General features: G+C 44.4%; 2 protein-coding genes across 2 annotated transcripts; both read left to right on the top strand.

The window, feature by feature from the left end:
* Positions 1-3,656: 3,656 nt before the first annotated feature.
* LOC106967001 (carbonyl reductase [NADPH] 1-like) lies at positions 3,657-4,794 on the top strand. Its single transcript, XM_053221828.1, has 2 exons — positions 3,657-3,708; positions 4,224-4,794. The coding sequence occupies exons 1-2, from the start codon at positions 3,657-3,659 to the stop codon at positions 4,700-4,702; spliced, it is 531 nt and encodes a 176-aa protein (XP_053077803.1). The 3' UTR covers positions 4,703-4,794.
* Positions 4,795-6,701: 1,907 nt separating this feature from the next.
* On the top strand, positions 6,702-16,192 carry LOC106966975 (carbonyl reductase [NADPH] 1-like). The gene is made up of 3 exons (XM_015063150.3): positions 6,702-7,307; positions 7,870-7,977; positions 14,249-16,192. Exons 1-3 carry the CDS (start codon positions 7,019-7,021, stop codon positions 14,728-14,730), a joined length of 879 nt encoding a protein of 292 aa, XP_014918636.3. The 5' UTR covers positions 6,702-7,018; the 3' UTR covers positions 14,731-16,192.
* The last annotated feature ends 759 nt before the right edge of the window (positions 16,193-16,951 follow it).

The following is a 16,951-nucleotide window of genomic DNA, read 5'->3' as shown; positions in this document are numbered from 1 at the left end:
TAGGGTCCTCATTTTAAAAGTGTTTCACATCAAAAGGGCTAACAATTTCCTCCCTGTGAACTTGTATTTCTACACTGACTGTGAGGAAACTCAATGTGTAGAGCAACACAGTAGAATCTCAATTGCTACTTTGGCAATCCATGACAAACATCTTTCCGGGATACCATAAAAACAACACTATATACATACGTACATACATATATATATATGTATGTACGTATGTACATACGTGTATATATATATAACTGCTACAGGCTACAGGCTCCAAGACTTACGAACCATGTGATCATGACCTGTGCTGACATTGGACACTTAACCGATATAGCCACCCAGGTGCCCTGAAAATTATTCTCTATAGAGAAATAAGCTGTTGCTCCCATTTATTCTCTTTAAATTATTCTATGGTTTTATTTCAAAAAGATATTACAGTATCCTCATCTCTAAGGAATCCAGCAAATGTTGGAAATATGAACATTCTTCATCAGATATTAACTTAAAGTACTCTAAGGAATTGAGCAAACGTTGGAAATCTGAACATTCTTCTTCAGATACTAACTTAATGTAGTAGTTGGAAATACAGTCTTATTAACGCTACACTTACCAAGGAAACCTTAAAGAAGGTGTTCTCAACACTCATTTAAGAAGGTACTGTTTTGGGGCGCCTGGGTGGCGCAGTCGGTTAAGCATCCGACTTCAGCCAGGTCACAATCTCGCGGTCCGGGAGTTCGAGCCCCGCGTCGGGCTCTGGGCTGATGGCTCAGAGCCTGGAGCCTGTTTCCGATTCTGTGTCTCCCTCTCTCTCTGCCCCTCCCCCGTTCATGCTCTGTCTCTCTCTGTCCCAAAAATAAATAAACGTTGAAAAAAAATTTTTTTAAAAAAAGAAGGTACTGCTTTGCAACATCCTATAGCCTGAAAAGCTACTGAGGAATTTGGTGGCAAAAATCACAATAGTAAAGGTATCTCACTCACACACACACATTGTCTGACATATTGATTCTAGAGAGGATAGATGGGCAGACATTCTAGATGTAACGTGCTGGGCATTTTATATATGGTCCCCATTAAGAACATGGAGGAATAATGGATCTCAAGGTCACAAGCACATCTGGTTGCAGACGGAGGTCATGTGACATCCAAACTAGTGGATCTTCTCACTCCTCGAGGACCTCACATCATTTTCCCTACATCTCCCTTCTTCAAATGAAGCCTTACAAAGTAATGCCAGAGAAACAGAAAATAAGAGGACTGTGCTTGATCGGGCCAATATCTTCCTTATTACAGGGCCCAGGTGTTTCATGGAAAACCACAGGAGGCACATTTTAAAACCTTGAAGTGTTTTCTAAAAATCTCTTGTCAGTCCAGAGGCTTAACAACTGGTCCTCTTGATATTAGAAAACATGAATCTTCCAGGGAATGTGATGAATGTTAAATCATCAAAGGTCATGAAAACCAGCTTGGAATTATAGACTCTGAATAGCCTTGAGAATCAAGTAATGCACTGGAACTTTGTGACCCTGACCCCAGATGAGATGATGTCTAAAATATCCTGTGTTGTGTAGATCACTGTGGCTCTGCTTGAGGACAGTGAGGTTCGAAGAGTAGGAGACAGTGAGAGATTTCCTAACAATAAATCCCTGGTCACATACACAGTAATGGTCTGGATAAACTGTAAGCCCAACACACACCCTGGCCGCACCAGCACAAGAGTCCTTTCTTACCTAGGTTACCAGCTTTTCACAGTGACTGTGACAAGGCAACCCTTTTACATACCACCTCACACACAGTGTCACACACAGTCACACACACAGTCTCTTTCTCAAACACTCACACTCACACATCACTCCCATGCACTCATACACCCATAAAACAAGGACATCGGGATGGCCCATACACTTCTTTGTGCATAGACTGTATGCATTTCAGTTCACAGTCCTCACAATAACTCTTAAAAGCCATGAGTCCACGCTGGAGACAAAATGTTTGGATCAGAATCTCTGCTGTGTAAACTCTACAAATGCTTCCCATTCCTGTGTGTGTCCTGTTCTGAACTGTCAGACCAGAAGGGTCTACCATCTCTCCCAGTTCCAAGGAGAAGTCCCCTAACAGCCCCCCTGTCCATTTGGGGATGTGGTCAGTGGGTGGGATATGCCTGGGAAGAGAGAATGGTTGTGGCATCCACATCTAGGAATTTCCACACAAAACCTTTTACTCCCCATCTGACTTCTCTCATATACCCAAGTAAGCATTCTCACAGGTGATTCTAAACTTCCTGAGATAAAACAATACAGAATAGACAAGAGGTCATCACTTCATTACAGAAAATTAGTAGAGATTCTCCCTCTACTGACTATACTAAAGGTACATAAGAAAATGGTTCCAACCCCTGTGAGTAAATGCAGCTGCCTTTCTGGTATACGAGTTACCCAGTGTGGGTTCTTCTGCCCCCATCTTTTTTTATTTCAAACATTTCTATGTGTTGCAATTTTGATTCCTAAAACATATTTTATTTTTATTATTACACAGGCAGATAATCTTTTTGAAAGTAAAATAAATATGATTAGTGGTCAGTAATAAAATCTGACAGGTGCTTATTAAACATTTGACAAATATGTTCCATTAAACTTACACTTAACATGCTGTAGATGAAAGGAAAGACTGGAATCACTGACCCCTTTCTAAAAAGTGTTCACCTTAGAAAATAGTTACGTTACTAAGAGAGTTTCTTTAACTCATTTTAATTATCTCTAAACACCACTTAATGAGAGTCACAGGGTCATGCATTGTCTCTCCCAGTGAACTTATATGGCACTGCCATTCTGTCTTTCCAGGATATTGACATAAAACAGGGACAGTTTCCTAAATTTCTTGAAGCTCTTATCATTGGTACATTCTCATAACCTTTCTATTGGGCAAAAGATACTCATTTAAATACAAAAATAGTAAACTATTTTTACATGTCAATAACTGCTTGCTTTTATGAATATCTATATTTTTAAAAAGAATTAGTGACAACTGTGAAATTGGTTTACACTTTTAACAGTTTTACTGAGATACAATTTACATATCATACACGTCACCCATTTCAAATATGCGATTCAGTGGAGTTTAGTATATGGACAGACTTGTGGAATGATCACCGCTTCAAGATTAGCATACGGTCATCACCCCGAGGAGAACCTGTGCCCTTAGCACCAGCCCTCTTTTCCTGCAATCCCACTACCTGAAGCAACCTCCAGTCTATTTTCTGTCTGAACATTTACTTTTCTGAACTTCCTGTATAAAGAAAATCATATAATGAATAGTCACTTTTGTGACTGGCCACTTTCTTTTGGGTAATGTTACCAAGATTCATCCGTGTTGTAGCATTTCTTTTTTATAGCACCTCTTTAACATGTCACTGTTCCGCAGCCCCTTCCCATGACCATATTGCCTGGTAATTTCTCACTGCTCCCGTTGATGAAATCCCAACATAGAGAAAATAGCCATGCACATTAGCCCATGAGGTGATTTGTTTTTACCTGGTTACAACAGAGCAACAGCCCACAAAACCATGCAGTCTGTTCTCCTACAAAAGGTAATCAGTAAACTGATCAATTGCTTGTTTGTTATAGACAACCATTCATAGAGCACTGGCCATGGGACAATAAGATGTTAAGATGGTCTCAAAGGCAACCTGTGAAGAAAAGTGGTTCTCTACTCATAATTTCAGTGAGAGCTCCCTCACGTTCAGATGGCATGTTCCCATATAAATCACTCTCTTTTCTTTTGTTTTTAATTTATTTTTAGTTTTGAGACAGAGAGAGACAGGGCATGAGCAGGGGAGGGGCAGAGAGAGAGGGAGACACAGAATCCGAAGCAGGCTCCAGGCTCTGAGCCATCAGCACAGAGCCCGACGCGGGGCTCGGACCCACGGACCGTGAGTTCATGACCCGGGCCAAAGTCAGCCGCTGAACCGACTAAGCCACCCAGGTGCCCCTCACTCTCTTTTCTTTATGGGACATCTGGGCACTGTGCTCTCCAGTAGATCATTTCTCTGACATCATCTGAGACATTATGAGTGTTACAAAGGTCAAAACTGTATCGTATCCTTCACTTATATAAGAAGACTACATTAACACTCTTAGCATACTGCTAATTGTCTCCCAAATGGACAAATGCAGGAATTTTGGTACTCATCATTCTCATGCATGTGATTCTATGTGACTATTTGTGTTGTATTTTAGGCAGAGTGGTCACTGTGTCTAGCATAACGAGCTTCATAGCTCTTAAGAACTGCAGCTCAGAACTGCAGAACTCCAGAAGTGAAACCATCACAGAGGAGGAGCTGGTGGGGCTCATGAACAAGTTCGTGGAAGACACAAAGAGTGGGGTACACAGGAAGGAGGGCTGGCCTGATACGAGGGCACTCACATATGAAGTGTCAAAGATGGGTGTCACCGTCCTGTCCAGAATCCATGCCAGGAAACTGAGTGAGCAGAGGAGGGGAGACAGGATCTTCCTGAATGCCTGCTCCCCTGGGTGGGTGAGAACAGACATGGGTGGACCTACAGCCATTAAAAGCCCAGAAGAAGGAGCAGAGACCCCCGTCTACTTGGCCCTTTTGCCCTCAGATGCTAAGGGGCCTCACGGGGAGTTTGTTACAGAGAAGAAAGTTGAACAATGGGGACCCTACCCTCAGTTCCCTCCATGGGACCCATTATGATACTGCCATGATTTGACCAAAAGAACTCTTACACTGTGAACAATTACCTTAAGCAAAAAGATAAATAAATAAAAGGAAGAATAAGTGTCCATACCGAACACTCACAATGAATTGGCTACTAATTCTGTGAAGTCTTTTGTGATTTCTTCTGTGATATATAAGGGGAAAAAATGAAATTGATGAAAATAATAAATTAACATCATAGATGAATAAACAGGTTAAGTAAATGTCCACGTGTGCAAATTGTTTCATGCCAACCAGCCCAAATTCTAACAGACCATAAGCTGGGTCAAGAGAAGGGACAGTTTAACTCAGGGGTTGGTAAACATTAGTGAATGAGCCAAATAGTGAATATTGTTGCCTTTGTACACCAATGGTCTCTGTTGGACCTACTCAAATCTGCCGTTCTAGCTTGAAAGTCAACAGAGACGACTTATAATCTCATGAATGGGGCTGGGTATCCCTAGCCAGCATACTTTATCAGCCTCTACTATGACATGGGCAACCCCACCACAGATAGACATTCACTGTGGTCTCGTTAAATATCAAAGTCATTGGAGGAAAAGGAGCTGCAAGGTGTGAAATGGGAGTGGGCACTAGAGGTGCATCCATAAGACAACGTGAGACAAGGGGGGAAAGGGAATTAGGATTGGTATCAGTGCATATGAAAGAATTACTGTCAAATCTCCTCAAGGCTAATGTGCTATTCATGTAGGGATAAATGGTCACCAAGTGTGTAACATTAACACAGTTCAGCAAAGCCTCCACAGAAGATGAACATATAAGGAAAGTGAAATACTCATCATCGTTGGGGCTAGTTTGGAGGATACATGGGTGTCCGCGGTCCTATTCTTCCCACTTTTCTCTCTGAGAGCTTTCAAGACAAACATCTGGAAATAAAAAGGTCTTGGCTCTGCTGCCTTACGCGACGACCTTGAGCAAAACCCTGCCTGTTGCTGTCTGTCAATCTCCTCAAGCGTACAGTTCAGGGGAACTCATAGGATTGCCGAGAAGAGTAAAGGCACTAATACAGGTGAGGAGGCTGCAAACAAGGGCGGTGCAAAGTGGCCTCCGTAGGCGTCCCCGGACTGGGGCCTGACACCTCCAGGGCCCAGAGGGGAGCTTCTTACTGCCCCACACCCAGCCTGGCTCCCGGGGGGCCTCCCACCACCTCCCACCCCTCACAGAAGCATCCATGTTGTACAGACTTCCTCCCCTCATGATTATTTTTCAGTCTTCACCAGGGGTTTCAGGCTGACAGAAATGAGAACTGATGGGCCCTGCAAGCAAGGGTTGGGTCCACACTTTAAAAGCCTTTCCCTTCAGAAGGGCTATGATTTTCTCTCTGTTATTTGGCTTTTCTTAACTGACCCACGATGAATAACAAATTCTAGGACAAAACAGTAGCATGTCAACTACTGGGTTGGAAATGTACCCCAGTATCACAGAGATCTTTTTTCCTTGATGCTTTAAAAATAACACCTATTTGTATATAACACTTAGCAACTGTGACCTTGGACAAACATAAGAAATAGGCAGTATAGGCAAACAGGAGATTATGTAACCATTAGACCAAACATTCCAAGCAACTCCTTGGCTTACACTCCACAGTAAGTGTTCATAAACATTCCCTTCCACTTGGGGCCCACTGGGAATCACACAGAGGGAGGAGCCCTGCTCACACCCCAGTCTCAGCACAGGACCTAATTCTCTGTTTCTCCCTCTTGAGATTCTCCTAAAAGAGCAAAGGGGACTGTGTCCTCAGACCAAAGGGGACTGTGTCCTCAGAGGCAGTTCCCCTGTGCAAGCAACTTCACTGCATCTTGGAAGAAAGCAACCTTTCTCATTCTGCAAAGCAAGAAGGACAGGGGATATTGTCCCAAGACAATATACGTACTCCTTCTTTACTTTTGAGGTTTTCCGAAAATAATTTTAACTCGCCTATCATGAATCACTAGCCCCCTATTAACCCAAAGCCAACCACCTTAGTTTGGGGAGCCCATCAGTCGACCTCAAACCATTGCTTGGCTCACAGGTAGCATCCTAAGAGGACACAGTCCTGGTTGGGCTCAAGGTGCAGCCCCATGAAGTACGGATTTGACACAGCGCCATCAGGAAAACTTCTGGCGCTCTGGCCCCTCCTTTCATGGAAGGACAGGGGTGGGGCTTCGGCTCTAGTAGTCACAGCATTGGAACCAAGAACATAGTTCTACTGGCATCTCTGACTCTGGCCAGGTCTCCGCACCACTAGCCCTCGGTGTGGCCCACAGCACCATCAGCTCCACACACAGGGCCTCGCTCGCGTTCCCCACAGCTATGTGTTCAGACACCCGCGTGGCCCTGGTGACCGGGGCCAACAAGGGCATCGGCTTGGCCATCGTGCGTGACCTGTGCCGGCGGTTCTCCGGGGACGTGGTGCTCACGGCACGGGACGAGGCGCGGGGACGGGCGGCCGTGCAGCAGCTCCAGGGCGAGGGCCTGAGTCCGCGCTTCCACCTGCTGGACATCGACGACCTGCAGAGCATCCGCGCCCTGAGTGATTTCCTGCGCAAGGAGTACGGGGGATTGGACGTGCTGGTCAACAACACGGGCATTGCCCTTGATAGTAAGAACGTGGGAACTCTTAGGCCAGGAGACCTCCCTTAGGGGACCAGCCAGGGTGGGTTTGGGGCTGGTGTCTAAACTGCTGCTCTGGGGTCCAGAGCTCTGAGGGGATCTAGAACAGCCTCCCTAGGGAAGAAGATGGACTGGAGACACAGGGAGAGCAGGACCCTCCAGCAGTTGCAAGCATTTCCAGCCAGAGGACCTTCACACTGGCGTGGATCAGATTCTCAGGGACCTCACCCAGGTTTTTCCAAGTTTCTTTCTGATTGGGTCTGAGTCATTTGGTAAATATTAACCTATTTTGCAATAAACAACATATTGTAAACAAAGGTACACAGAAAACCCATTGTGCACCCTTCCCTTAGCATCCCCAAGTGGTGCCAAGTTACAAAGCTACACGGCACCAGCCAGCCAGATAATTCACACCGGGACAATAGTGTTACCTAACACAGAAATGGCTGAGAATTCACGTTTGCAAATGAAAACAAAAATGCTATCGTCACTTCATGGAATATTCTCAGGAGGCAACTGCTTACTGACTTATTCTCCTTCTTCCTTACCAGTTGATGATCACACACCCTTACATATTAAAGCAGAATTGACAATGAAAACAAACTTCTTTGGTACTCGAAACGTGTGCACAGAACTGCTGCCTCTAATGAAACCCCAAGGTAGGTGTGATCAGGGGCCCAAGCAGTGCCATTTCTGGGATGATCTGGCTCCTGCCTCTCTGACCTTATCTAAGGGCCCTGCTCCCTCTCGCTTCTCAGCCACACCTGCTTCACTGCTGTGTCCCCACCACACAGGTGCCCTTCTCCTCAGGACTCTGTACACGTGTGTCCAGCAGCGAGCAGTGCCTTCTGTCCTGCTGGCCTTTCACAACTGGCTCTTTCTTCTCCTTCACATCTTCATTTCAAATTCTCCTCACAAAGGCCTTTCCTGCCTCTGTACCCCTCACAGGTGCACTTCCCTGGGAATTCCTTCCTGGACCCTTTCTCTTCCTTCTGCCTTCCTCTGAGTGATTTTATTCAGGCTAGTGGACTCTTCACCATCCAAACTTCTCAGGCTCCCCTAAAATCTGTCACCTGCCTAGAACATTCCCTAGAGCATTCTCTTCCTACCTCTTCTTCTCCTCAGGATGCCCTCCCTTCCCTCCTCAGATCCGACCCCTCCAGCTGCCCACCCAACCCCCCACCTAAGCATCTCAAATGTGTCCAGATGACACCTGTGATTTCCCAATATCATCCTGGTCATGGACCACTCCATCCACCCACCATGAAAAATGAGGTCACCATGCCCACCTCCTGATTATCACTGACCAGATCCTAACAGTTGTCCTATAGATTTTGTCCCCCAAGCTTCCAACTTGGGGGAAAGCTTCCAGATTTCTCCATCCCAACTCTCCAACAGAGACTCGGCTGTCATTTCTGGACAATTGAAACCTTCCTAAGAGATGCTGCTTCTTCTGTCTTTTCCTTTCTGGTTATTCTCTGTACTCCCTGAGTGCTCACTTTCTCGCAAGAGCCCTTCAAGAGCAAAGTCCAATCCTGAGCACAACTCGTAGCGATCTCTGTCGTCAGACCTGCCAAAGTCCAGGCCCATCAACCTCCCTTCACCTTGATCATTGTTTGCACAAACAAACTGCCACAATTCCTTGGTTGTAAACTACTGCAATATTTACCCCCACGTTAATGTGATGGGGAACCACCACCCATTCAGTACACTAATTAAATAAGCTGATACTTTTAGAAAGATTAGGATGTCTGGCTTGAATGAGTACGTGCGTGTACAGTTTACCCTCAGTTCTGCCTCCATTGCCTCTTCATTCCTGGAAACTTCCATCACTTCTTCTACCACTGGCTTCATTGGCACCCAAAGGGCAGCTCTCAAATGTCCCCCGACTCCTTTACTCACCACAACGTTGATGTTGGACGAGTCCCGTGTGCCAGCATCACACATCCTACACGTATTCCCCTACACGCAAAAATCATACTCTGGCTGATTGTTTTCTCATTTACTAAGCAGTGTGGGTGCCTGCTGTGTATTTGGCCTCGGACCAGAATGAGGAATGAGTGTTCTTCTGCATTTGCTAAGGCAGGCTCTAATCAAATATTGATCTTGCCTCAGGAAAACTAGACTCAGGGACATGGAAATGCAAGCTATATTCTCAGTGTAAGACCAGGGTTCCCTTGCCTTTGGAAATAAGAGAGTTCTTCCATTATTTGAGGGGATGGCAGCCACAGTGGTTCATGTTATCAGAACATTACCCTCTTTGGGGAGACTATCTGGGAGAAGTCCTAGCTAGGGCAGCCAAAGGAAATGCTGTCCTTCCTCCCCCATACTTCAGAAACCAGGATACAAAGAACAATCTCCAATGACATTCACCAGTTCTCTGCGGGTCAGAACTCATGCAAAAGGCCAACGTGTGCTCTGTTTTTAGGTGCGTAAGGACAAACCAAAAGACAGAATTGTGACTTTAAGGATATTGAGAGATAGTAAATGTTGATTTTTCTTATTTTTTTAACCAACAGAATCATCCAGGCACCCCTATTCTTACATTTTTTTCAGATTATTTATATTTATTTATTTATTTATTTAATTTATTTATTGATTTATCTTGAGAGAGAGAGAGGAAGAGAGAGAGCCAGTAGGGAGAGGCAGAGAGAGTAGGAGAGAGAGAAGCCAGCCCCATGCTTTCATTGCAGAGCCCAAAGGAGCCTTGAACTCATGAGCCAAGAGATCATGACCTGAGCAAAATTAAGAGTTGACGCTTAACCAACGGAGCCACTCAGGGACTCCAATTCTTCTTATATTTTAATCCTCTTTTCAATAACAGTTTTAGTTAAACCATTTAGGCAGAAAATGAAGATAAGAACTTAAAACAACCAGGTGCCTATCACCAGTCTTAACCATGCAATTAGTATCAAAGTCATATAAATCCCTTCCCACATTCCATATCATTTCACTCTCATTCCACCAAAATTCCTATTCCTGAATTTGAAAGATATCCTCTTTAAAAGGATAAGCTGTTGTTATTCTTTCACTCTTTAAATTATACTCTACATTTATTTCAAAAAGATATTAAGGTATAATCATCTCTAAGGAATTGAACAAACATTGGAAAGCTGAGCACTCTTGCTCATCAGATATAAGCTTAAAATACTAGGCAATAATATGGTCTTATTAAGGCTACTGTTAGCAAAGAAACCTTACAGAAGTTGTTCTCAACCTTCCTTTGAGAAGGTACTGCTTTGCAATATCCTGTAGTCTTAAAAACCACTAGAGAAATTTGGAGAGAAAGTTACAATAGCAAATGTATCTCACTCACACTCACTCTGACATATTGATTCTAGAAAGGATAGGTGGCTGGACATTTCTAGGTGTGATGTGCTAGGCATTTTATATATGGTCCCCATTAAGAACCTGGAGGAATAATGGATTTCAAGGTCACAAGCACAGCTGGCTGAAGACCGAGGTCATGTGACATCCAAACTAGTGGTTCTTCCCACTACTCAAGGTCCTCAAATCATTTTCCCTACATATCCCTTCTTCAAATGAAGCCTTACCCAGTAAGGCAAGAGAAACAGAAAATAAAAGGACTCTGCTCTATTGGGCCAATGCATTCCTTATAGCAAGACCCCCAGGTACCTCAGGGAAAACCACAGGAGGCACATTTCAAAACCTGAAGTGTTTTCTGAAAAACCCTTATCAGTCAAGACACTAAAGAACTGGTCCTCTTGATATTAGAAAACATGGATCTTCCAGGGAATGTGACAAATGTTAAATCATCAAAGGTCATGAGAACCAGCTTGGGCTCACAGATTCTGAATAGCCTTGAGAGTCAAATGCTGCCCTTGAAGTTTGTGACCCCAGATGAGATGATGTGTAAAATACCTTGTGGTGTGGAGATCACTGTGGCTGTGCCTTAGGACACTGAAGTTTGGAGAGGGAGAGATGTTCCTAAATAGATCCCTGGCCACATACAGAGTAATGGCCTGGATAGACTATAAGCCTGAGACACACGCCAGCCCCACCAGAACAAGAGTCCTTTCGTATCTGGGTGACATGCTTTCACACTGATTGTGACGGGGCAATTCCTTTACACGCTACCTCATACAGGTCACACACTTACAGTCACACATCCAGTCTCTTTCACACACACTCACATGCAGACATACGACACACTCAAATGCACTCACACACCCTTATCACAAGGTCTTATGGATGGTCCATAAACTTCTTTTCTTTTAAGTTTACTTACTTATATTTGACAGAGAGGGCACGAGTGAGGGAGGGGCAGAGAGCGAGAATGAGCATCCCAAGCAGGCTCCAAACTGTCAGCACGGAGCCCAACGTGGGGCTCAAACCCACGAACCATGAGATCATGACCTGAGTTGAAATCAAGAATCAGTTGCTTAACTGACTAAGCCATCCAGGCACCCCACCCTTAAACTTCGTAGCGCACGGGCTGCGTGCATTCCAGCGCAGAGTTCTCAAAATGACACATGAAAGCCATGAGTCTACTCTGGAGACTAAATGTTTGGATCAGACACTTGGCTGTATAAACTCCATAAGTACTTCCTATTCCTGCAGTTGTGTTTCCTGTCCTGAGCTGTCACACCAGAAGGGTCTATCATCTCACCCAGCTCTGAGGTGAAGCCCGCTGACAGCCAGCCTGCCACTTGCAAATGTGGTCAGTGCAGGGGACAGGCCTGGGTTGAGGGAATGGTTGCAGCATCTACTATGAGGAATTTACCTACAAAACCTTTTACTCCCTGTCAGGCTTCCCTCATATACACAGGTAACCATTTTCACACCTGATACTGGACTTCCTGAGAGGGACAACACAGAATAGACAAGAGGGCAACAGCCTACAGACAGTTAGTAGAGTTTCTCCATTACTGACTATACTAAAGGTACATAAGAAAATGGCTCCAAGCCCCTATGAGTAATGTTGCTGTCTTTCAGGTATACCAGTTACCCAGGGTGGGTTCCTCTGCCCCTGTCTTATTTCATACACTTCTGTGTTTTGCAAATTTGAATCATTAATGTGTATTGTTTTTATTGTGAGACAGGCGGATGATATTTTTGAAAATACAATAAATCTAATTATTGGTATGTAATAAAACCTGAGAGGTGCTTACTAAAACATTTGACAAATAAGTTCCATTAAACTGACACTTAACATGTTGTAGATGAAAGGAAGGACTGGAATAACTGACCCCTTTCTAAAAGGTGTTTATGCTCTTTCCATAATTTGGCTATTGCTGAAAGTGCTGCTACAAACATTGGGGTACATGTGCCCCTATGCATCAGCACTCCTGTATCCCTCGGGTAAATTCCTAGCAGTGCTATTGCTGGGTCAATGGAAAAGAAGATGTGGTTTATATATATAATGGAATACTACTTGGCAATGAGAAAGAATAAAATCTAGCCATTTGTAGCAACATGGCTTATGCTAAGTGAAATAAGCCAGGCAGAGAAAGACAGATACCATATATTTTCACTCATATGTGGATCTTGAGAAACTTAACAGAAGACCATGGGGGAGCAGAAGGGGAAAAAAAAGTAACAGAGAGGGAGGGAGGCAAACCATAAGAGACTCTTAAGGACTGAGAACTAAAGGTAGATGGGGGGGTGAGGGAGAGGGGAAAGTGGGTGATGGGCAGAGAGGAGGGCTATAGTGTCATGCATTCTCTTTTTCAAGAAACTTGTATGGCACTGCCATTCCTTAGTGGGATGGAGCTCAGAGTTAACTGACTATGACTGTTCTTCCTGAATATTTTCATAAAACAGGGACAGTTTGCTAATTTTAGTGAAGCTCTTATTGTTCATAAATTCTCATAACCTTTCTATTAGGCTAAAGATACTCAGGTAAATAGAAAAATAGTAAACTATTTATACATGTCAATGTAAGTTCACTTTTATGAATATTGACTATATTTTTGAAAAAGAATTAGTGAGAACTGTGAGATTAACACTTTTAACAGATTTACAGAGATACAATTCACACATCCTACACTTCACCCATTTCAGGTATGCAATTCAGTGGAGTTTAGTAAATGGACAGAGGTGTGGAGCAATCACCACTTCAAGATTAGCACACTGTCATCACCCCAAGGAGAACCTGGACCCTTAGCATCAGCACTCTGGTTCTGCATTCCCACTGCCCTAAGCAACCTCCAATCTATTTTCTGCCTGAACATTTACTTTTCTGGACATCCCATATATAGAGAATCATATAATGAGTAGTCTTTTGTGACTGACCACTTTCTTTTGGGTAATGTTATCAAGATTCATCCATGTAGTAGCATTTCTTTTTATAGCATCTCTTTAACATGTGACTTTTCCATCGCCCCTTCCCGTGACCATATTGCCTGGTGTTTTCTCACTGCTCCCGAGTTGATGAAATCCCAACATAGAGGAAACAGCCACGCACATTAGCCCATGAGGTGATTTGTTTTTGCCTGGTTACAGCAGAGCAACAGCCCACACCATGCAGTTTTTCTCCTTCAAAAGGTCATCATTAAACTGATCAGTTGTTTGTTGGTTGATAGACACTTGTTCATAGAGCACTGGCCACAGGACCGTAAGATGTTAAGATGATCTCAAAGGTGACCTGTGAAGAAAAGTGGTTCTCTACTCACAATTGCAGTGAGTGCTCCTTACCTTCAGAGAGCACGTTCCTATACAAATCACTCTCTCCTCTTATTGGGACACCTGAGCACTGCACTCCCCATTAGATCATTTCTCTGATATCATCTGAGACATTATGACTGTTACAAGGTTCAAGACTGTATCGTGTCCATCACCTATATAAGAAGACTACATTAACCCTCCTAGGAAACTGGTAATTGTCTCCCAAATGGACAAATGCAGGAATTTTGGTACTCACCATTCTCGTGCATGCAATTCTATGTGACTATTTGTGTTGTATTTTAGGCAGAGTGGTCAATGTGTCTAGCATAATGAGCTTGGTAGCTCTTAAGAACTGTGGCCCAGAACTGCAGCAGAAGTTCAGAAGTGAGACCATCACAGAGGAGGAGCTGGTGGGGCTCATGAACAAGTTTGTGGAAGACGTAAAGAACAGAGTGCACCAAAACGAGGGCTGGCCTGATATGCAAATACTTACATATGGAGTGTCAAAGATGGGTGTCACCGTCCTGTCCAGAATCTATGCCAGGAAACTGAGTGAGCAGAGGAGGGGAGACAGGATCCTCCTGAATGCCTGCTGCCCTGGGTGGGTGAGAACAGACATGGGTGGACCTACAGCCATTAAAAGCCCAGAAGAAGGAGCAGAGACTCCCGTCTACTTGGCCCTTTTGCCCCCGGATGCCAAGGAGCCTCACGGGGCGTTTGTTATGGAGAAGAAAGTTGAACAATGGGGACCCCCCTCTCAGTTCCCTTCATGGCTCCTGTTATGATACAGTCATGATTTGACCAAACAGATTACACTGTCTACAATGTCCTTATCCACGTCAAGTACTCACATTGAATTGGTTACTAATTCTGTGAAGTCTTCTGTGATTTTTTCCATAATATATGAGAACAAAAAGTGGAATTAATGACCATAATGAATGAACATCATACATGAATAAACAATTCTAAGTAGATGTCCACATGTGCAGATTACCCCTTGCCAACCAGCCCAAAAAATTAACAGAACCTAAGTTAGGTCAAGAGAAGGGACAATTTAACACAGGGGTTCATAAACATTAGTGAATGAGCCAGATGGTGAATATTTTGCCTTTGCACTTGAATGGCCTCCGTTGGACCTACTCAAATCTGCTGTTTACCTTGAAAGTCACCATAGATGATATATAGACCCATAAGGGGGTGGGATTTCCCTAGCCAGCATTCTTTATCAGCCTCTACTATGACATTGGCACCCCACCACGGATAGACATTCACTGTGGTCTCGTTAAATATCAAAGTCATTGGAGGAAAAGGAGCTGCAAGGTGTGAAATGGGAGTGGGCACTAGAGGTGCATCCATAAGACAACGTGAGACAAGGGGGGAAAGGGAATATGGATTGGTATCAGTGCATATGAAAGAATTACTGTCAAATCTCCTCAAGGCTAATGTGCTATTCATGTAGGGATAAATGGTCACCAAGTGTGTAACATTAACACAGTTCAGCAAAGCCTCCACAGAAGATGAACATATAAGGAAAGTGAAATACTCATCATCGTTGGGGCTAGTTTGGAGGATACATGGGTGTCCGCGGTCCTATTCTTCCCACTTTTCTCTCTGAGAGCTTTCAAGACAAACATCTGGAAATAAAAAGGTCTTGGCTCTGCTGCCTTACGCGACGACCTTGAGCAAAACCCTGCCTGTTGCTGTCTGTCAATCTCCTCAAGCGTACAGTTCAGGGGAACTCATAGGATTGCCGAGAAGAGTAAAGGCACTAATACAGGTGAGCAGGCTGCAAACAAGGGCGGTGCAAAGTGGCCTCCGTAGGCGTCCCCGGACTGGGGCCTGACACCTCCAGGGCCCAGAGGGGAGCTTCTTACTGCCCCACACCCAGCCTGGCTCCCGGGGGGCCTCCCACCACCTCCCACCCCTCACAGAAGCATCCATGTTGTACAGACTTCCTCCCCTCATGATTATTTTTCAGTCTTCACCAGGGGTTTCAGGCTGACAGAAATGAGAACTGATGGGCCCTGCAAGCAAGTGTGGACTAGGGTCCATACTTTAAAAGTCTTTCCCTTCAGGGGCGCTTGGGTGGCTCAGTCAGTTAAGCGTCCGACTTCAGCTCAGGTCATGATCTCACGGTCCGTGAGTTCGAGTCCCGCGTCGGGCTCTGTGCTGACAGCTCAGAGTCTGGAGCCTGCTTCGAATTCTGTGTCTCCCTCTCTCTCTGACCCTCCCCTGTTCATGCTCTGTCTCTCTCTGTCTCAAAAATAAATAAACAAAAATTAAAAAAAAAAAGGTTTTTCCCTTCAGAAGGGCTATGAATTTTCTCTGTTATTTGGCTTTTCTAAACTGACCCACGATGAATAACAAAAATCTAGGACAAAACAGTAGCATGTCTACTGCTGGGTTGGAAATGTACCCCAGTATCACAGAGATCTTTTTTCCCTGATGCTTTAAAAATAACACCTATTTGTATATAACACTTAGCAACTGTGACCTTGGACAAACATAAGAAATAGGCAGTATAGGCAAACAGGAGATTATGTAACCATTAGATCAAACATTCCAAGCAACTCCTTGGCCACAGTAAGTGTTCATAAACATTCCCTCCCACTTGGGGCCCATTGGGAATTACACAGAGGGAGGAGCCCTGCTCACACCCCAGTCTCAGCACAGGACCTAATTCTCTGTTTCTTCCCTTTGAGATTCTCCTAAAAAAGCAAAGGAGTCTGTGTCCTCCGACAGTTCCCCTGTAAAAGTAATTTCACTGAGGGGCGCCTGGGTGGCTCAGTCCGTTGAGCATCCGACTTCAGCTCAGGTCATGATCTCACGGTCCGTGAGTTTGAGCCCCGTATCTGGCTCTGTGCTGACAGCTCAGAGCACGGAGCCTGTTTTGGATTCTGTGTCTCCCTCTCTCTCTGTGCCCCTCCCCCACTCATGCTCGCTCTCTCTCTCTCGCTCTCTCTCTCTCTCTGTCAATAATAAGTAAACATTACAAATTTTTTAAAA

The sequence above is a fragment of the Acinonyx jubatus genome, chromosome C2 (assembly GCF_027475565.1).
Source record: "Acinonyx jubatus isolate Ajub_Pintada_27869175 chromosome C2, VMU_Ajub_asm_v1.0, whole genome shotgun sequence".
Classification (NCBI taxonomy): Eukaryota; Metazoa; Chordata; class Mammalia; order Carnivora; family Felidae; genus Acinonyx; species Acinonyx jubatus.
This window is presented reverse-complemented; position numbering and strand designations above follow the sequence as displayed.